The sequence below is a fragment of the Hylobates moloch genome, unplaced genomic scaffold (assembly GCF_009828535.3).
Source record: "Hylobates moloch isolate HMO894 unplaced genomic scaffold, HMol_V3 SCAFFOLD_12, whole genome shotgun sequence".
Lineage (NCBI taxonomy): Eukaryota > Metazoa > Chordata > Mammalia > Primates > Hylobatidae > Hylobates > Hylobates moloch.
Window position 1 is genome coordinate 95,049,162 of NW_026652287.1, and position 21,506 is coordinate 95,070,667.

Here is a 21,506-nt window from a genome sequence, read left to right on the forward strand (position 1 = left end):
GGAGGCTGAGGCAAGAGAACTGCTTGAACCCGGGAGGTGAAGGCTGCAGTGAGCTGAGATCGCACCACCGCACTCCAGCCTGGGCGACAGAGTGAAACTCCGTCTCAAAAAAAAAAAAAAAAAAGAAAGAAAAAGACAAAACAGAACAATAAAAATTAGCCAGACGTGGTAGTGGGCACCTGTAACCCCAACTACTTGAGAGGCTTTGGTGGGAGAATTGCTTGAACCCAGGAGTTGGAAGTTGCAGCGAGCTGAGATCATACCACTGCATTCCAGCTGGGGTGACAGGGTGAGACTTGGTCTCAAAAAATAAAAATAAAAAGGAATTGCAACAGAACAAGAGCTGAGCAAATTACAACATGAACTCTGAATTCTGAATAGTATTATCTTCCTTATTTACATGGTTGGAACTGCCTTATATCAGAGACCTTTGGGCTCGTCAGAAACTAGATAACCAGATTCCTTGGCTGGAGTGCAGGACAGCCCTACTTTTTTTTTTTTTTTTTTTTTTTTAATCAAGTTCTGCCTTAGAGAAAGTGTTAAAATAACTTTGATACATACAATTAACCCTAGGTTTTAAAATAAATACTTGCTAAACAGAAGCTTTCCGTAAGGGTTTTTAAAAAAGAGTCATCTATTAGCCGCCGGGTGTGGTGGCTCACACCTGTAATCCCAGCAGTTAGGGAGGCTGAGGCAGGTGTATCACGAGGTCAGGAGTTCGAGACCAGCCTGGCCAATATGGTGAAACCCCATCTCTACTAAAATTACAAAAATTAGCTGGGCATGGTAGCACGTGCCTGTAGTCCCAGCTACTCAGGCGGTTGAGGCAGAAGAATCACTTGAACCCAGGAGGTGGAGGTTGTAGTGAGCCGAGATCATGCCACTGCACTCCAGCCTGGGCAATAGAGTGAGACTCCATCTCAAAAGAAAAGAAGTCATCTATTAATTTAATTGTGATCTTTTTTATGTGTGCTTGTTAGCCTGTACATAGCTCAAATTTATAGCTTCAGAACACTATAACAGATGTTTTAAATATCTCATTTTCTACCAACATGAGAAATCCTAGATTTCTAAAACCTAGAGGGAGTTAATATCATCCTAAAGGCAAAGACAACGAGAAAAAGTGATATAATATGTTGTTAAAGTAGCCTTTTACATAACATAAATATTTTGAACAAGATCAAAGAAACCACCTGATCCACATTTAATCAAAGGACTGTTTTTTTCTAAATACATAAGTGGAAAAGACTTATCAGAGGAATTTTAAAATTCCTGTATCTTATATTTTCTCTATCAGGATCCTTACTGATTCAACTTGTTTCAACACCAATATAATAACCTTCCACAAATGAAAGGCTTTTTTCTGAAAAACAAATTATACAACATATAGCACAGGTAGACAGAAAAAAAATAAAAGGATATGTGATAGCCATCTCTGGATGGTAGAAGATGAAAAGAGACTTAGTTTTTTCATAATCCTTAAATATTTTTGTATGCACAAAAGATCCCTTCAAAGACAAAAAGTGGCCCTTACAAAATAACACATCACCAGAATATACTTTCTCAAACTGAGTAAATATCTTTTGTGATTGCTACTTGCACTAAAGTCTGCCTCTGACTTTATTTTTTTTTGAGATGGGGGGTCCTGCTCTGTCGCCCAGGGTGAAGTACAGCAGGCACGATCGTGGCTGATTGTAGCCTCGAACTCTTGGGCTCAAGTGATCATCCTGCCTCAGCTTCCTCAGTAGCTGGGATGACCGGCGTGTGCCACCGCATCCAGCTAATTTATAAATTTTTCTTTTGTAGAGACAGGGTCTCAGTATGTTGACTAGGCAGGTTTCAAAGTCCTGGGCTCAAGTGATTCTCCCACCTCAGTGCTGGGATTACAGGCATGAGCCACCATGCCCAGCCCTGCCTCTGACTTCAAGGGGTTTACAATCTAGTGGAGAAGATAAGGCACAGATTCATGGTATAATTAAACAACTAAAAGATTCAGTCACAAGACAAACGGCAAGATCAATACAATTTTTAGGAATAGAGAAGGAGAAGGCTCAGTGGGGGCCTAAGTGATTGGGTATGACCTCAAAGAGGAAGACTGTAAGCCCCATTAGGGCAGGGGCCACCACTGTGTGGTCTGCCAGTGTATATGGGTGTCCAGCTCAGGGCCAACTTATATAAATATTTGTTGGTGGAGTGATTAATGGAGGAGAGAATCTGGTTTTGAAGGACAGCTTTCAGGAGACAGCGAGAAACCTACTATAGATAGACCAAAGGAAAAGAAGGTTCAGGTAATTCTGGGTTATAAACTGTGGTCTTTATACTATGAATAAGTGGGTTTTCAACTTTTCTAATAAACAGAATGAAAGTGTGTCCTTGGAAGAGAAATTAGGCAGTAACTGTGCTAGGCTACATGGAGGGGTGATAAGAGGTAGCATGACCACCAGCAAGATACTGCTATAAAACGGCGTGAGTCTAGAAGGGCCTGGCCCGGAGCATAACAAAGAAATAGAAGGAGCAGAAACTAGAGGTGAAGGAAAATTTGCTGGCAGATCCTACAGGGAGGAAAGAGAAAAGGGAAGGATTTCAGTCCTTTCCATAATTTTGTGACTGGATGACTGAAAGAATGCTTTTAAACATTTATTAATCCATCCGTCTGTGTATCTATGCATCCATGCACCCATCCATCCAACATTCATTGCTGCTACTGCATGGGGATTCTCAAACTTATAAAAAAGAGCAACTCTCCCTCTACACCTGTCAGTTGACTGAGTCTCTGATGTGTTCCAGGATCTATGCCTGACACTGGGATAGGATAATAAACATGATCTCTACCCTGAAGAGATGAGAAAGAAGAAGATAAGTAAACGTTAAGGCTGCTCTGATAGCAGTGTCTGTTTTCTTCCCATTCTTCCCAACTTCAAATAGGACCCAGCCTGATAAACTGGCCTTGAGTAGCCAATACAAAAGTAACATTTACAAGTTCTTTTTTTGTTTTTGAGACAGAGTCTTGCTCTGTCACCCAGGCTGGAGTGCAGTGGTGCGATCTCAGCTCACTGCAACCTCCACCTCCCGGGTTCAAGTAATTCTCCTGCCTTAGCCTCCTGAGTAGCTGGGATTACAGGCGCATGCTACCACACCCAGCTAATTTTTGTATTTTTTGTAGAGACAGGGTTTCACCATGTTGGCCAGGCTGGTCTCGAACTTCTGAGCTCAAGCAATCTGCCCACCTCAGCTTCCCAAAGTGCTGGGGATTACAGGCGTGAGCCATCGTGCCCAGCCAAAATTTACAAATATTTATGCTTAAATTATATAAATCACTGATTTTGTTATACGACTATATGCATTCTTTTAGATCCGGTTTGAACTGATCTTAAAAAAATACTAACAAGAATGTAGGTGTAAGTGTTTTACTACAATGCAGCAAGAGATTGCCCAAATAGAATACCCTATAGAAACCCAACGTAAGGAAGGGGAACATCACACTCCGGGGCCTGTTGTGGGGTGGGGGGAGGGGGGAGGGACAGCATTAGGAGATATACCTAATGCTAAATGATGAGTTAATGGGTGCAGCAAATCAACATGGCACATGGATACATATGTAACAAACCTGCACATTGTGCACATGTACCCTAAAACCTAAAGTATAATAATTAAAAAAAAAAAAAGAAGAAAAAAAAAAAAGAAACCCAAAGTAAGTCCAGAAAAGAAAACACTGGAAGACAATAGCACGGTTATTTGAACAGCAGTGACAGACTGCTCTATCTGGGGATTTCCACTGATCTTTTCTAAAAGGATTCCAGAAGAAACCATCTTATCATCTACGCATATCTCAGTGGGAGGCACAAACCTACTTACATTGAATCAGGCAGGACTCCTTCCCCTTCTCAGCCTGAAACTTAATACAGCAAAGTTGCCAGGAGTCACCTTAAATGAATGAAGTACCACTCCTGCCTGCTCTTATATATTTTGTGCATTTGGAATCAATCCAAACTCCAAAATGGAAATAAAAGTACTTACCTCACGAAGTTGTTGGAGGATTAAATCATTTGAGCTTTATTATCCAAAGTAATTAACATGTTTGAAAGATGCAAATTTAAGACTTAAAATCCAACTTTAAAAAATCTCAGGCTGGGCCCAGTGGCTCAGGCCTGCGATGCCAGCACTTTGGGAGGCCAAGGCGGGAGGATCACTTGACCCCAGGAGTTCGAGACCAGCCTGGGCAACATGGGGAAACCCTGTTTCTACATAAAATTAAAAAAAAAAAAAATCTCAGTGCCTAGACAGCAGTACTTTCACAGCAACAGTAGATATATCTTGCCAAAGTAAAGAGTAATCAGAACTTCGCAAAAATGAGTACTGGAAAATCAGAATTTTAAATAAAAATAAAAAGCATCAGTTAAGAGGATGGATCACTTAAATACAAAAATAAAAATAAAAAAGCAAATCTTTAGTATTAACCTGCAAGGTTATAGGAATGTCCTTAGGATTATAGGAACATAGGTGCTTCAATTAAAGCTGTGTAGCCTTGGGAGGACATTTCACCTTTCTGCTTGTGCCTTTCTTTTTAGGAGAAGATATAATCTCTAATATAAATGTTGTCTCAATGTCATTCTTTGGGCGAAAAACATTTTGGCTAATGAGTTGTTTTTTTTTCTTTTTGAGAGGGAGTTTGCTCTTCTTGGCTAGGCCGGAGTGCAATGGCACGATCTCAGCTCACCACAACCCCTGCCTCTCAGGTTCAAACAATTCTCCTGCCTCAGCCTCCCGAGTAGCTGGGATTATGGGCATGTGCCACCATGCCTGGTTAATTTTTGTATTTTTAGTAGAGATGGGGTTTCTCCATGTTGGTCAGGCTGGTCTTGAACTCCTGACCTCAGGTGATCCGCCCGCCTCAGCCTCCCAAAGTGTTGGGATTACAGGCGTGAGACACTGCACCTGGTGAGATGTTTTAAACCTAGCTTAAAACCAATCTAAATTATTTCCTGAACAGCTTTAACATATCCAAAACTGACCCAGATATTTTGGAGGCCGCTAAATTATAGATATAAGACACACTCCCTGAACTCAAGGTTGGAGAACTGAAGCAATCAGAGATGGCTACAAAGAGAATGGACTTCTGACCTGACTTCAGGTCAGGCTTAGAGGAAGGAAAGAATTTTAAACAATGGAAAAAAAGGCATAGGATGAAGAATACAAAGTCTACATTCTTTCTTTAATTTTAGTCCTGATTTCGTGGCCTTGAACAAGCCATTCATCACTTTTCCCCCTTCCCAAATCCACCAGTATCGAGGGCCTATTATATATAAGGTATTGTGCATCAGTTAACGAATGGAAAAGCCGAGGTAGGCAGATCATCTGAGGTCAGAAGTTTGAGACCAGGATGGCCAACATGGCAGAACCATATCCCTACTAAAAACACAAAAATTAGCCAGGTATGGTGGCAGGCACCTGTAATCCCAGCTACTTGGGAGGCTGAGGAGGGAGGATAACTTGAACCTGGTAGGCGGAGGTTGCAGTGAGCTGAGATTGTGCCACTGCACTACAGCCTGGGCAACAGACAAGATTTTGCCTCATAAATAAATAAATAAATAAATAAATAACAGAAAAGATTTTCCTATCTAAGATTAAGAGGTAGCTCAAGCTAAAAATAACTCCAAGCTCACATGACGTTGGTATTATAAAACAAAATTCTTCTTCCTTTTTTTAAAAGACAGAATTCTCACTGTCACCCAGGCTGAAGTGCAGTAGCATGACCATGGCTCACTGGAGCCTCCAACTCCCGGGCTCAAGCAATCCTCCCGGCTCAGCCTCCTAAGTTGCTGGGTTACAGGCATAGGCCACTGCACCTAGTTAAAATCTATTTTAGTAAAGAGAGGTTTTTAAAACCTGCTTCTGTCATTTCACCCTTTCTCAATAAAAAACAAAGCATGAAACCTAAATTTAACATATGTAGACTTTTTACTACTTAGAACAGTCGTAGTGTGTGAAATAAAATAAATAATATGGCCGGGCGCCGTGGCTCATGCTTGTAATCCCAGCACTTTGGGAGGCCAAGGCGGGTGGATCACGAGGTCAAGAGATCAAGACCATCCTGGCCAACATGGTGAAACCCCATCTCTACTAAAAATACAAAAAATTAGCTGGGCGTGGTGGCATGCGCCTGTAGTCCCAGCTACTCGGGAGGCTGAGGCAGGAGAATCTCTTGAACCCAGGAGGCGGAGGTTGAAGTGAGCTGAGACTGCACCACCGCACTCCAGCCTGGCAACAGAGCAAGACTCTGTCTCAAATAAATAAATAAATAATATGTAAAAATTAATCTTTGCATTAAATTTTCAGATTCTTGCTCCATTCCTCTCCCATTTGAAACTACAGCTGTCTTTTGCCACTGAAAACAGTACTTCATTTGACAGCTATGGAAAGAGCCTATGCCATTCAATAGCTGGTTTATGAGAGCATTGAATTTATCTAGCAAAAACACAACATGTGTATCAGTACTTCCCTTTGTCCTGTGTATTCTAAATCTCTGCCAAAAGCAGAAGAAAGAAAGTACAGAGGGACAGGATATCCTTAAATTATTCAGTTGGCTTTATGTCATTCCAGAGAGAAACCTAGTGCCTGATTCATCGTTAGAAATTTAAATTAAGGGCCAGTTGTGGTGGCTTACGCCTATAATCTCAGCACTTTGGGAGGCCGAGGTGGGCAGATCACTTGAGGTCAGGAGTTTGAGACCAACCTGGCCAACATGGTGAAACCCCGCCTCTACTAAAAATACAAAAATTAGCCGGGCATGGTGGTGCACACCTATAATCCCAGCTACACAGGAGGCTGAGGCAGGAGAATCACTTGAACCTGGGAGATGAAGGCTGCAGTGAGCCGAGATGGCGCCACTGCACTCCAGCCTGTCCTGGGGCTAAAAGGTAGGTCTTCCTCATGAGCAGTCTGTCACTAGGCAAGCTTTTAAGTGCTGAAGCCTTTTCCCTAAAGACAAACGAGGAAATCCTGGTTTTTCAGGATTCACCTATTATCTCCAATATAGCTCTTGGCTTAAGAGAGTGAAGTTAAGAAGAAAAGCATGCACAGCATTTCTTAAGGAGAGTAACAGAAACCAAGTACCTCCAAATTTACTTATAGAAAATTACAACACATTGACTTTACGGTTGTGGCCACATTTTGATGTTCTTGTCCATTTTGATACAATTTTAATGCATATTATATATGCATATTAAGTCACTGTACATCCAATATAGTTCAGCAAATATTCCAGAGAACCTAGTAGTAGGTGTTGGGTAACTATGTTTGGTACTGAGACTACACTAGCCTTTTTGTGATGCCAAACCACTTGATCTCAATAAGCCTGTTATCTCATCTGTGAAGATAAAACTGATATTTGCAAGGCTATGGTGAGGATTTAAAGAGCCAGTGAATATAAAGGCCTGATTACAGCAAGTTCCTTCACTCAAACACAGTGTTTTTGCTTTTTTCTTTCCTTCTTTTTTCCTTACCAAACAGACATAGCTCTACAATCCTGAAGCTTACAGTCTAGTAGAAGATAGACTAATTATCATGATAAGGAAATAACTATCAGGATAAGAATACTACTATTACTAATAATAGTAAAAGCTAATACTTATGTAGAACTTGTTATAATTAAAGCATTATTCCTGTTTTTTTAAGACAGGGGTCTATGTTGCCCAGATAGTCTCAAACTCCTGGGCTCAAAGATCCTCCCGGCCTCAGCCTCTCCAGTAGCTGGGACTATAGGCGTGTCCACTGCACCCAGCTACGGTACTATTCTAAGCACTGTCCACATTTAGCTCATTAATCAAACCTTACAACAACCTTCTGAGGCAAGTAACTAGGGCTATGATAGTGCTATATAAATATGTGGGAGTGACCCTCTAAACTCCATTCTCGAGTAGTTGGGGAAAGTACCTTCTTGGAATTAATAATATTAGACAGGTGAAATGATGCAGGGGTATGGGCTTGGGATGGTCAAAGATGTTCTGAATTAAAAAGTAGCTACATGTATGAATGCCGAGGTGAAAATGCAAACATGGATGGATGATCAAAGAACCGAAAGCCGTTCAGTTCAGGCAACGTATATGTGAAGTACATAAGCAATCTACAAATCTACGTATTAGGCAATGTGGTGACTGGGGTGATATACAAAGAGAGGCACCCAAGTTTCATAAAGGCAAGAAGAGTTGGCTGATGGATAAACCAACTGGGTGGTTGGCAAAATGCTGGAGAAGCCCACCTGTCAGCAACAGCCTGTACTGGGGGATCCTCTGAACCGGCTTGAGCAGGTAGTGCTTGAGGGCCAGATTAGCACAGCGAGGGCTCATCTGAAAGGAGAAGGCATCCAAAATAAACACGGTGTTTTCTAAGAAGCAAGGGACCTCGATTCAAGTGCTCAGGAAGCCAAACTTTAAACATCAAGCAACTCTGGAAAGAGACTCGTAGAGAGGCTCCCTTTTATTTTAAGGTACAGCTGTTAGATACACTGAGAGTGAACCCCAGCCAGACTGACCACCAACCTCCACCCTTTCCTGTAGGCAGTCCCTGAAATCACTTGCTCCTAGGAAAAACTTGTTAACAACCCTCTCAAAGAGCGTGGTAGCCACAGTCTGTGTCCTAGGCTAGTTAGAGCCTACCCTACTCAGCAGCTCCCACTTGTATTGATAAATACAAACAAATCCCAATGGACCAAGAAGGAAATGCATGGCCCCTAAAATAAGGCAGCGGAAATACAACTGCCAGGAATTGGATTCAAATGATAATCAGAGCCTTGTGGTCAATATAGTCAAAATAATGGTGGTAGAGGGGAGAACTGTAGAAAGTAAAGATAACCTGAAAAGCGGCTTTGCTAAGTATCCCTTCTTTAAGAAGTCTGAGGAATGTAAAAGTCTTTTGCAGATGAGTGGCCTTATAAAAAGATAGCCCCCAAATCACAGCGTTTATAGGAACATTTGATTATGGAACCGCATTTTGGCTTGACTACAAAGACATTTGGTTATCCCTTGAAACCTCTCTTCCTTAGTATGTACAACAGACATCTATCTCGGCCCATTCCTGAGCCTCACCCTCATTCTCCAACCTAAGAGTTTACTATGAGGAGTCATCAAAAAGGCCAAGTGAAAATGTCCCTGCATCCTAAGAACTACAAAATAAAAGTCACGCTTCTAACATAGCGCAAGTTGGTGGATAAGTTTTGTTAGATTTGCTCAGCCTTTTATCATTTTCTAAATATGTACCACCACTATCTGGTACACAGAGCGATTATGAAATTATAATGATAACGCATGTTAAGAAAGTATCTTTCATCCAAGCATCATTAACCCAGATTACTAATTCTCCTGGCCTTATGGCTCCCTGTTTTCTTTTGTTAACAAGGTAACACAACTCACTGGACTCTTACCAAAACCTGGGTCAATCATCAGTTGCCACAATTACATCACACTTTGTTTTTTGATAGCACAAAGACAACAGAGGAGAGGAAAAGAAGAAAAAATTACAGATGGCTTTAAAATTTATTTGTCTACTGCACAAATCAGAAATCAGCAATACCATACTATTTTAAAAACTTTTCATTTCAGCCGGGTGAGGTGGCTCACTCTTGTAATCCCAGCACTTTGAGAGGCCAAGGTGGGTGGATCACGAGATCAGGAGTTCGAGACCAGCCTTGCCAACACAGTGAAACCCTGTCTCTACTAAAAATACAAAAATCAGTTGGCATGGTGGCACACGCCTGAAATCCCAGCTACTCGGGAGGCTGAGGCAGGAAAATCACGTGAACCTTGGAGGCGGAGGTTGCAGTGAGCCGAGATCACACCACTGCACTCCAGCCTGGGCGACAGAGCTAGACTCCATCTCAAAAAACAAAACAAACAAACAAACAAAAAAACCCCTTTTCACTTCTAGTTTTGTGTGACTGGAACTCACCGATCTTTTAAGCTTCAAAACAGAGAAACAAGTACTAAAACATAGTACGCAAATTTTACTCCAAATTGGTGGAGGGGACTTGTGATTTTATCTCTAATTAAATCCGGGTTCCACCCTCACAGCTCTGAGTTAAAAGTCAAAGCTTTGGCTGACACATGCTCCAAACAGGTTATTACTTTTTCTTAACTTTGGCACCAAAACCATGATATTTATTTATCTAAAGGGAAACATAAATTCTATTTCCCATCCATCGTTGTAAGTTAGTTGTTAGGATAAAAGAAGAAGTTAAATTAAAAGTTAAGAAATGTTCCTTAATCAAGTTCATTGAGTCAGAAAGCAGAATGGTGGTTGCCAAGGCCTGGGAGGGAAGAGAGAATAGAGTTAATGTTTAATACCTATAGAGCTTCAGTTTTGCAAGTTGAAAAGAGTTCTGGGGATCTGGTTGCACAAGAGTGTCAACGTACTTAACATTACTGAACTATATACTTGAAAATTGTTAAAATGCTAAGTTTGTGTTATACGTATTTTACCACAGTTTAAAAAGCCCCATCAAAATATTCTTTCCAGCTAGGCACAGTGGCTCACGCCCGTAATCCCAGCACTTCGGGAGGCCGAGCAAGGTGGATCACCTGAGGTCAGGAATTCGAGACCAGCCTGGCCAATGTGGTGAAACCCCATCTCTACTAAAAATACAAAAAATTAGCTGGGTGTGGTGGCACGTGCTTGTAATCCCAACTACTCGGGAAGCTGAGGCAGGAGAATCACTTGAACCTGGGAGGCGGAGGTTGCAGTGAGCCAATGTATGTGTGACTGTACTCCAGCCTGGGCAACAGAGCAAGACTCTGCCTCAAAAAAAAATTCTTTCCAAGTCAAAATATTCCCATGTGCAATAATATATTTTCAAAATTAAGTCATGTACATTCTTGAGTTCTCACCATTTAAATTGTTCAATTCCATCTTTGATTTTGAAGGGATTACTTTTTAACTTTTTCTTTGCTTGCAAGCTTTGTTTTCAAGGACTGCAACTTATTATTAAAGCTTCAACAACAAAAAGGAAGAGAAATGTTCAACATTAGATGGTAGCAAATACCTCAAATTCTCTAACAACAGCAGCAAAACCTGGATTTTTCTTGCACTGTTCATCCAGCAAGGCTATATTCTTATCAAATTCTTTGATGTATGTGGAATACATTTTTAGATATGGTCCCTTCTTTACAAAGATATCAGCAATTCTTTGTTGTTCAGTCCTATGGATAGAGAAGAGATACACAAGAAAATATAAAGAGAGAGTGATGAACATATCCAATGATAAGCAGAGTCCACATCTAAGCCATCAACTTACCTTTTTCTCGCTTCTTGTAAGACATACCTCAAAATGCCTACTTTTCACCATTTCCACTGCCACCATCCCATCTTGCCTGGACTCTCACTGGTCTCCCTGCTTCCATTCTTGCCCTCTCCAAACCATTCTTCAACACAAGGAGAGAGTCTTAAAAAATGTTTGTCATGGCTGGGTGTGGTGGCTCATACCTGTAATCCCAGCACTTTGGGAGCCGAGGCGGGCAGATCACCAGAGGTTAGGAGCTCCAGACCAGCCTGACCAACATGGAGAAACCCAGTCTCTACTAAAAACACAAAATTAGTCAGGCATGGTGGTGCATGCCTGTAATCCCAGCTACTTGGGAGGCCGAGTCAGGAGAATTGTTTGAACCCGGGAGGGGGAGGTTGCAGTGAGCCAAGATCGTGCCACTACACTCCAGCCTGGGCAACAGAGCGAGATTCCGTCTCAAAAATAAATAAATAAATAAATAAATAAATAAATAAATAAATAAATAACTCACTCACTCACTCACTCACTCCTTGGACGGGCATGGTGGCTCATGCCTGTAATCCCAGCACTTTGGGAGGCCGAGACGGGCAGATTACTTCTGATCAGGAGTTTGAGACCAGCCTGGCCAACATGGTGAAATCCTATCTCTACTAAAAATACAAATATTAGCTGCGCATGGTGGCAGGCACCTGTAATCCTAGGTACTCGGGAGGCTGAGGCAGGAGAATCGCTTGAACCCGGTAGGTGGAGGTTGCAGCGAGCTGAGATTGCGCCCACTACACTCCAGCCTAGGCGACACAGTGAGACGCTGTCTCAAAAAAAAAAAAAGAAAAAAACCCAAACTCCTTACCTGGCATACAAAGGCCTGACCTTTCTGACCCCTGTCACACTTCTCTTCCTCTTCCCCATTTCTCTCCCACCACACTGGCCTTCTTTATCTTCTTTGGAGACATGGAATTCATTTCCACTATGCAGACTTCCACTAATGGTTCTACATGCCTGGAAATATAGAACCCTGGCTGGCTCCTCCTTTTCTTTCAGATATCACTATAAATACGCCACCTTCACAGAGGGCTTTCCCTGACCACCCAAGCTTCATTCCCTACCACAGCGTCCTATTTCAGGTCTCTGCAACTCAGAAACTGCTTCTGGTAGTTTTCTTGTCTATTTATCTAGTCCTTCCCCTATTAAATGTCTGCTCCATGAAAGCAGGATGTCTGTTTTGTGCACTGTGATATCCTCTGCATACTCAGAGCACAGACTAGCACATAGTAGATATGCAAACTTTCTTGAATGTGAAAATAAAATATTTCATCAATTGTTGTTAAAAGCCAATGGAAAAATGTTATTTCAGAAAGTCAACTAACACCAAAGAATATGTATTGACTTAAACCCTAAGAGAAAAATATTTTAATAAATAGAAAATTAGGCTGGGTGCAGTGGCTCATGCCTGTAATCCTAGCACTTTGGGAGGCTGAGGCGAGAGGATCACCTGAGCCCAGGAGCACAAGACCACCCAGAGAAACACAGGGCAACCTGTCTCTACAAAAAATTAAAAAAATTAGCCAGGCGTGGTGGGGCATGCCTGCAGTCCCAGCTACTTGGGTGGGTGAGGTGGAAGGATCACTTAAGCCTGGGGAAGTCAAGGCTGCAGTGAGCCATGGTCACACCACTGAACTCTGGCCTGGGCAAGAGAGTGAAACTCTGTCTCAAAAAAAAAAAAAAAAAAAAAATCGGAAGCAAATAAGCCCCAATTTTTTTTTTTTTTTTTAATTTAAAACAAGAAAAAAAAAGATTTGTTTTTTAGTAGAGACAAGGTTTCACCATGTTGGCCAGGCTGGTCTCAAACTCCTGACCTCAGCTTATCTGCCTGCCTCGGCCTCCCAAAATACTGGGATTAAAGGTGTGAGCCACAGCGCCTGGCCAGTTATGTTTTACTTCTATCATGACTTTTTTTTTTTTTTTTTAAAGGAGTCTCGCTCTGTCACCCAGAATGGAGTGCAGTGGCACAATCTCGGCTCACTGCAGCCTCCGCCTCCCAGTTCAGCCTCCCGAGTAGTTGGGATTACAGGCAGCTGCCACCATGTCTGGCTAATTTTTGTATGTTTACTAGAGATGAGGTTTTGCCATGTTGGCTAGGCTGGTCTCGAGCTCCTGACCTCAACTGATCCACCCGCCTCGGCCTCCCAAAGTGCTGGGATTACAGGCGTGAGCCACCGCGCTCAGCCTATCATGACCTTTAAAGACTACATTTTAGTCATTTCTCAGTCCTTAATTGTGTGTTATTTTATACTTAGGCTACAGCTATGTATTAATTGCTTATCTGCCATATTTACCCAACATATAGAGGCAAAATATTTCCAAAACAAGCAGAGGTATTTTTCTGGTTTATATATAAAGAAAGTTTAGAGAAATTTTGAACATGAAAGTAGGCGATACTATTTTCTTATTCTAATCATGTTGTGTTCCCCATGGTCTTCAACAGTAAATTCAATCCTCCTACACCAATCTTTCTACATTATTTCCACAGAAGTCACCAAAGCCTCTGCATACTTATTTTCTTCAGCCTAGTGGAAGTAGCTTCCAATACTAACCTTTTGGTACTCTTTTCCTATTCTTAAATCTACAGCTTCTACAAGGATGTCATACATATACAAATCTGCCTTTCTTTGGGAGGCCAAGGCGGATCACCTGAGGTCAGGAGTTAGAGACCAGCCTGGCCAATATGATGAAACCCTGCCTCTACTAAAAATACAAAAATTAGCCAGGCATGGTGGCATGCGCCTGTAATCCCAGCTACGTAGGAGGCTGAGACAGAAGAATCACTTGAACCTGAGAGGCAGAGGTTGCAGTGAGCTGCGATCATGCCATTGTACTCCAGCCTGGGCAACAAGAGTGAAACTCCATCTCAAAAGAAAAAAAATTGCATTTCCAAAACAACCATCCTATTATTTCAGTGAACGGCCTCTTTTCCAAAACTGGAAAGGGAGTTTTATGACCTGCAGCTCCAGAAGGTAAATAAAACATTTAGAAACTATTCCATTGTGAATATGGCATATAGCATCTATCTACACTGAATCTCAAAAATCTTGATTGCCCAAGTTCACCTATAGAAATTTAAATTGGCTGCATCTTGCTTCTGAGGCACCATTACCAAAGATTTGTTTAAAATAATAGTATTGAGCTTGGTGTGCCAAGGTTGTGAATTCTGGGCCATTGAAAATAATCAATCTGGTCAGGCATGGTGGCTCACACCTGTAATCCCAGCACTTTAGGAGGCCGAGGCAGGCAGATTACCTGAGGTCAGGAGTTCGAGACCAGCCTGGCCAACATGGTGACACCTCATCTCTACTAAAAATACAACAAATTAGAAAGGCATGGTGGCACGTGCCTATAATCCCAGCTACTCAGGAGGCTGAGGCAGAAGAAACACTGGAACCCGGGAGGCAGGGGTTGCAGTGAGCCGAGATCGTGCCACTGCACTCCAGCCTGGGCGACAGAATGAGAATCTATCTCAAAAACAAAAAACAAACAAAACAAAATCAATCTATGGGTAACTGCAAAGACAATATGTTCAAACAACTCAATGTAATGAACAATATATCTCTGTCACATGTGGGGCCCTTATGGCTTCGTCTAAAATTGGAAACACTAGGAAAATCTGAAAACAGTCCATTTTTACCAGTGCAACATTCTTTCCTCCAGTTCCTTCAGGAGATCCCGGTTGAGCTCATACAGCTGAGGCAAGTAGTATAGGATCTGATTTAGAATCCGGTCCTCAATCACTGGTTTCCCAAGTTGCCTGGAAGCATGAGCTACTGCATCCCGGAAATCCTATTACAGTCCAGAGAAGGAAAAACAATACACACACATGTAACTTGATAACAAGCTTTTATCCTCAGTCCCCCTCTTCCCTAAAATGATACAGATTGCACAGCTGTATTTCTCATGCAGAATTGCAAATCTAAAGTACCCCCTTCCTCCTACCCCACTCACCTAGATAGGAAATTAAAAATAAAAAGTAGCGGCTGAGACGATTATTTGATTTTCAAACATACTATATCATATTTATCTTAAACCTTTTAGTTTGATCTCTAAACTTAGCAATTATACTAAGCGAGTGTCTGGAAATTGTAGCGCAATTCTAAATAGTCTTTAGAATTATTCCAATACCATCAATATAAACACAATCCATTTATTTTAAAAGTTCCCAGGAGCTCTTAGCTAATTTTATTCTGGATTTAAGAGTCCCACTGTCCACTTTCAGTCATAATTTCCCAACAACTGGAGCATCCTAGGTGAGGCATGTGGAGAGAGGCACATGTTGTGGGTCTCCCTCTGTCGTCCAGGATGGAGTGCAGTGGCCCAATCTCAGCTCATGGCAACTTCCCGAGTAGCTGGGACTATAGGCGCATGCCACCATGCCAGGCTCATTTTTTTTTTTTTGAGATGGAGTATTGCACTGTCACCCAGGCTGGAGTACAGTGGCGCGATCTTGACTCACTGCAACCTCTGCCTCCCAGGTTCACACGATTCTCCTGCCTCAGCCTCCCGAGTAGCTGGGATTACAGGTGCCCACCACCATGCCCAACTGATTTTTTGTATGTTTTTAGTAGAGACGGTGTTTCACCATGTTGGCCAGGCTGGTCTCGAATTCCTGACCTTGTGATTCGCTCGCCTCAGCCTCCCAAAGTGCTGGGATTACAGGTGTGACCCACTGCACCCAGCCCATTTTTCTATTTTTTGTAGAGACGAGGTTTCACCTTGTTGCCCAGGCTGGTCTTGAACTCCTGAGCTCAAGCAATCCTCCCACTAGGGCCTCCCAAAGTGCTGTGATTATAGGCATGAGCCACCGTGCCTGGCAGACACATGCTTGATAATCAGAATCCTGGATCCAAGCCCTTGCTCCTTATTTACTGTGTTTCCTTGGGCCAGCCTGATTTTCCTCATCTGCTAAATGAGTATAATATTAGTTATGAGACTTTAATTAGATATTGCACATAAAACTTTTTTTGCAATGCAGCTGGCACACAGAATAAATGAAACATTTTAACTCTGGACCTGAAATTCTCCCCTCCCTCTTGTCAACCTCTCAATAAATTCACCAGGGTTTACACTTTTCACAAATTAGAATCTTTCTCTTCACCTATTATTTTTCATTTAGTGTTCTCTAGACTATCTGTACTATGTTTTAATATAGGTCAATATCACCACACCCTATTACTCCAGAGGACTTGGAAAGGGTGGGGTAGGAGATAAGTATTTGCCTAGATTTCATTGTCCCCTAAGGGTGGGCCTCAAGATATAAGTAAAACAGAGCGAAATCTGTTCCACAGTCCTGAGGATTCAAAAACAAAGATTTTTTCCTTTTTAGAAACAGCAGTTTTAATTAAAATCTGAAAGCAAAGTTTGGGTAAATGACTAATAGGCCTTATCTTTCCTTACCTTTATTTCCAACTGCTTTCCCTTCAGGGATTTACCAGGCAAATGAAATCAACCAAAAAAGATACTGTTCCTTCCTTTCAACATCTGCCCCTAACATACATATATTACCCATGAGGTTTTTTTTTTTTTTTTTTAAACTCTGGACAGCCAAAAACCTCACAGATAACAGATAATATATGAAAGGATTCTTTTTCTAAAGGATGGCTATTTTGAAGAAGTCCAATCCTCTTATGCTTAATCAATGCTAAAAAACCCTTCACTTAGGACTCAGTACCTGGGACTAAGTTTATTGATCCAACAGTCACATCAGCCCAAAGGAGCCAACTACTCATACCAGTAACTAAAGGACTAACCTGTATACCTAATTAGTATCACATAAAATAAGAGTATTTAATTCTCATAGTATTATAAGCTCTAATCCAGAAAACCACTCAGAACATCTCCAGAAACCAAATGGATATCAGCCAAATTTCACCTCCCAACAGCTTGCTTCAATCAGCACTCACATTTACTAAGAGAAAATAGAGCCACTTAACACTTTTGAAAATCATTAGGCTGTCTGCTATCAGGCAGGGCTATAGAATACATTTACACATCATGAATAATGTATTCAAAGCAGAATAATTAAACATCCTCTATGGTTATCTTTTTTGCTTTTGTTTTGACCGGTTTAGTGATTAATACAATTTGGATGCAAGAATTCCTTGCTCAGCAAAGCAATAAGTGCCACCCTTTCTTCTGGTGGAGTAAGTGATGACTATATTTGTCTCCTGGCAGCAGGATAACTTTTGTTTCCCAGTTGGAAGGTATTTCCTCTGCCACGACAGTGACAGTGATGTTAGCTGCTAAGTAACTTAAGGAGCCAGTTTGACACAGCTTTTGCCAGACCCTGCATTCCATATGTCTGCCACCATTGCCAAAAAGGGAACTTGTTTATTTAAGACGCATTTAACAGAGACCAGCCAAATACAAACTGAACTGACCAGTGAGATGGCTGCCTCTAAATGGAGGCCCTTGTCACACACCAGGCAAAACTCTGCTTTTCCCAGTACTACTGGATGTTTTTAGGCAGCTCGGAATGGACTGATGGCCCACAATGTTTTCTTTTAAATTATAAGCAGTATGTCAGAATAAAATAGAAATTTAATAATTAAAATAGCAGAAGTACACTTAATAAAGGCTATACGAATTTTAAGAGTATACATCCATGAAACCCAGAGAGTTACTTTTTTTTTTTTTTGAGACAGAGTTTTTCACTCTGGTTGCCCAGGCTGGAGTGCAATGGCACGATCTCAGCTGACCACAACCTCTGCTTCCTGGGTTCAAGGAATTCTCCTGCCTCAGCCTCCTGAGTAGCTGGGATTACAGGCATGTGCCACCACGCCTGGCTAATTTTGTATTTTTAGTAGAGACAGAGTTTCTCCATGTTGGTCAGGCTGGTCTCGAACTCCCAACCTCAGGTGATTCGCCTGCCTCAGCCTCCCAAAGTGCTGGGATTATAGGTGTGAGCCACGGTGACCAGCTTACTTTTTTTTTTTTTTTTTTTTTTGAGAAAGAGTTTCACTCTTCTTGCCCAGGCTGGAGTGCAGTGGTGCAATCTCAGCTCACTGCAACCTCCACCTCCTGAGTTCAAGTGATTTCTCCTGCCTCAGCCTCCCAAGTAGCTGGGATTACAGGCGCTTGCCACCACGCCCGGCTAATTTTTGTATGTTTAGTAGATACGGGGATTTCACCATGTTGGCCAGCTGGTCTCGAACTCCTGACCTCAGGTGATCTACCCGCCTCAGCCTCTGAAAGTGCTGGGGTTACAGGCGTGAGCCACCGCACCTGGCCTTTTTTTTTTTTTTTTGAGACAGAGTCTCGCTCTGTTGTCCAGGCTAGAGTGCAGTGGTGTGATCTCAGCTCACTGCAACCTCCGACTCCCAGGTTCAAGCCATTCTCTTGCCTCATCTCCTGAGTAGCTGGGATTATAGGTGTGTGCCACCACATTTGGCTAATTTTTTGTATTTTTAGTAGAGATAGGGTTTCACCATGTTAGCCAGACTGGTTTTGAACTCCTGGCCTCAAGTGATCTGCCTGTCTCAGCTTCCCAAAGTGTTGGGATTACAGGCGTGAGCCATCGTGCCCAACCAGAGAATTACATATTCTAAGTAAGCACTCGACAAAGATTCTGTACTAGTCAGGTTCCTGAATCTTTTCTTAGGCCCATCTGTGCACTTTCTTGTAAAATCCAGTTTTAGCAAGAACCTCCCACCCTTGATATTGTTCGGGTTCTTCATCCTCTACCATTGCCCAGGTGATGTATGATCAGCCTGGCTGGTCCGTCTTCAGCAAGAATCCTCTTAAGTTGGTTTAGCCAGAATCTCCCTTGCTCCTGAAGTTTCTTGTTAGTAATTTTCCATCCACTAACTCCCACTTTGCTCCTCCTTGGCTATAAATTCCCACTTGCCCATAATATATTTGGAGTTGAGCCCAATCTCTCTCCACTACTGCAAAATCCCATTGCTGTGGTCCCTATGCCTATTGTTTTTTTGTTTTTGAGATGGAGTTTTGCTCTGTCGCCCAGGCTGGAGTGTGGTACGATCTCGGCTCACTGCAACCTCCGCCTCTTGGGTTCAAGCGATTCTCCTGCCTCAGCCTCCTGAGTAGCTGGGATTACAGGCATATGCCACCACGCCTAGCTAATTTTTGTATTTTTAGTAGATACGGGGTTTCACCAGGTTGGCCAGACTGGTCTCGAACTCCTGACCTCAAGCGAACCACCCACCTTAGCCTGCCAAAGTGCTAGGATTACAGGCATGAGCCACTGCGCCAGGCCCCCTATGCCTATTGTGATAGTCCTGAATAAAGCCTGCCATACTGTGCTTTTGCTTCAACAAGTGTCATTGAATAACTGGGCTCCACTCCCAATTATGGCCTCCATAACCACATGCAGCAGCCCTGGCCCCATTCTCTTTTTTCTTTTCTTTTTTTTTTTTTTTTTTTTTTTTGAGACGGAGTCTCGCTCTGTCGCCCAGGCTGGAGTGCAGTGGTGCGATCTCGGCTCACTGCAAGCTCCACCTCCCGGGTTCACGCCATTCTCCTGCCTCAGCCTCTCCGAGTAGCTGGGACTACAGGCGCCCGCCACCACGCCCGGCTAATTTTTTGCATTTTTAGTAGAGACGGGGTTTCACCGTGGTTTCACCGTGGTCTCGATCTCCTGACCTCGTGATCCGCCCGCCTTGGCCTCCCAAAGTGCTGGGATTACAAGCGTGAGCCACCGCACCCGGCCGCCCTGGCCCCATTCTCATTCCCTCACCTCTTGTGCCACCATTTCCTGACAGCTGTGTGCTACAGCCCCAATGCCAGATGTAACTAATTCACACAGGAACCACACGCAGAATCTTTAACTTCTCAGCTCTTCATGAACCTCAGCCATGGCAAAAACTGGTGCCACTGGGAGGAGGTGACATCTTTTTTTTTATAAAAGGATTATTACAACATACGTCTGGTTATTTTTCTAAATGTTAACAACCAGGATAATTTGGGAAAGTGTGATGACACTTAAAAGCCAGAGGCAAAGCTATTTTGAGGCAGAAGAATCTAAATTCACCAACACCTCCTTGATGAAATCGGTGAGGATGCAAGACAGCAGGATTAGCTCTTCAAAAGTTAGATCCAGAGTTTAATTTTTCACACTGGAAAAGCTGGGTAAATAAAATATTAAAATAGTGGGGGGAGGAGTTAAGAGTGTGAAAATGTTAGTTAGCTATAGAGTTTGTTAGCATCAAGTACCTAGACTTCATCCTTACAACAAAACCTACCAAAGATTCTGCATGCAAAATTGAACCACCTACACTGTAGTTTCTGGTCATAATAACCAAATGCTTGTTTAATGTGGAATTTGTAGAGCTAGAAATAGGCCTCTGAATTATGAAGCATATGATAATATTATTCTAATTCCCCAAAACCTACAAATCAGTATCAGATTAACTTTAAGTTGATCTTTAATTCTTTTGAGGTATTAACATACCAGCTTTGACAGCTCGAATCACTTAGGGAAGACCTAAGCAAAAAATAAATGCAAATAAAATCAAGTATGAGCATCTGAGGCAATGAAGCACAAAACAGATGGCCTTGTTTATGGGGTCAGGCTTTATATCTCCAGCACCAACGAGGGGTATGTGACTTAATTACCAGCTGTCCTGACCCAGCTGCCTGACCTCAGGGCATTACTGAACTACTATCATGACACAGTGAATTACAAAGACCAAATGAACATATGGACAGACATGGAGCTCTATAAGGTTCCCTGTCCTCATGAAGGACACCAGGAATCACTTCACTTTAAGCAAAAGCAAAGCAGCTGTGGAGGTCAAAGTGCTATGATAAATATGCAGAAATGAGTGTGAAACTATGGAGTAAAAGTAGAGGTGGGAAAGTCCCCACATTAACCATCTGACTTTGTTTTTAAAATGAAAATATTTTCCCAATGAAATTATTCTTCCCTCTCTATATGCAGACCCAGTGATACGGTAGATAATCATCAGTGGTGCATAATCATCAATGCAAAACTGTAGAAAACATAACTGAAAGCAATCTTTTATGTCTAGTTTCCAATCTCCTTTAATAACACTAACAAGTAATCATCATCATAACTCTAAGTGACCAAGATCTAGCTTCATTTTCATCTTTAGAAGATGAAAAACAAGTTTCTCTGGTTTCCAGGGCAACTAAAAGAATTCTGAAAGCAAGCTAATATCTCCAAAGATACACTATATCCTATACAGCATAGTAGAGATTTCAAGTA

The 21,506-nt window shown here is 42.1% G+C and overlaps 1 protein-coding gene across 1 annotated transcript in view; it reads right to left on the reverse strand.

Annotated features, from left to right (window-relative positions):
- Positions 1-21,506, reverse strand: part of FGD6 (FYVE, RhoGEF and PH domain containing 6) — a 141,293-nt gene that overhangs the window by 50,806 nt on the left and 68,981 nt on the right. Inside the window, exons 4-6 of the mRNA XM_032171614.2 lie at positions 14,955-15,106; positions 11,033-11,189; positions 8,258-8,345 (exon numbers count right to left, since the gene is read on the reverse strand). Of these exons, the coding sequence (XP_032027505.1) occupies positions 8,258-8,345; positions 11,033-11,189; positions 14,955-15,106 (397 nt within the window). The remainder of the gene's footprint in view (positions 1-8,257; positions 8,346-11,032; positions 11,190-14,954; positions 15,107-21,506) is intronic.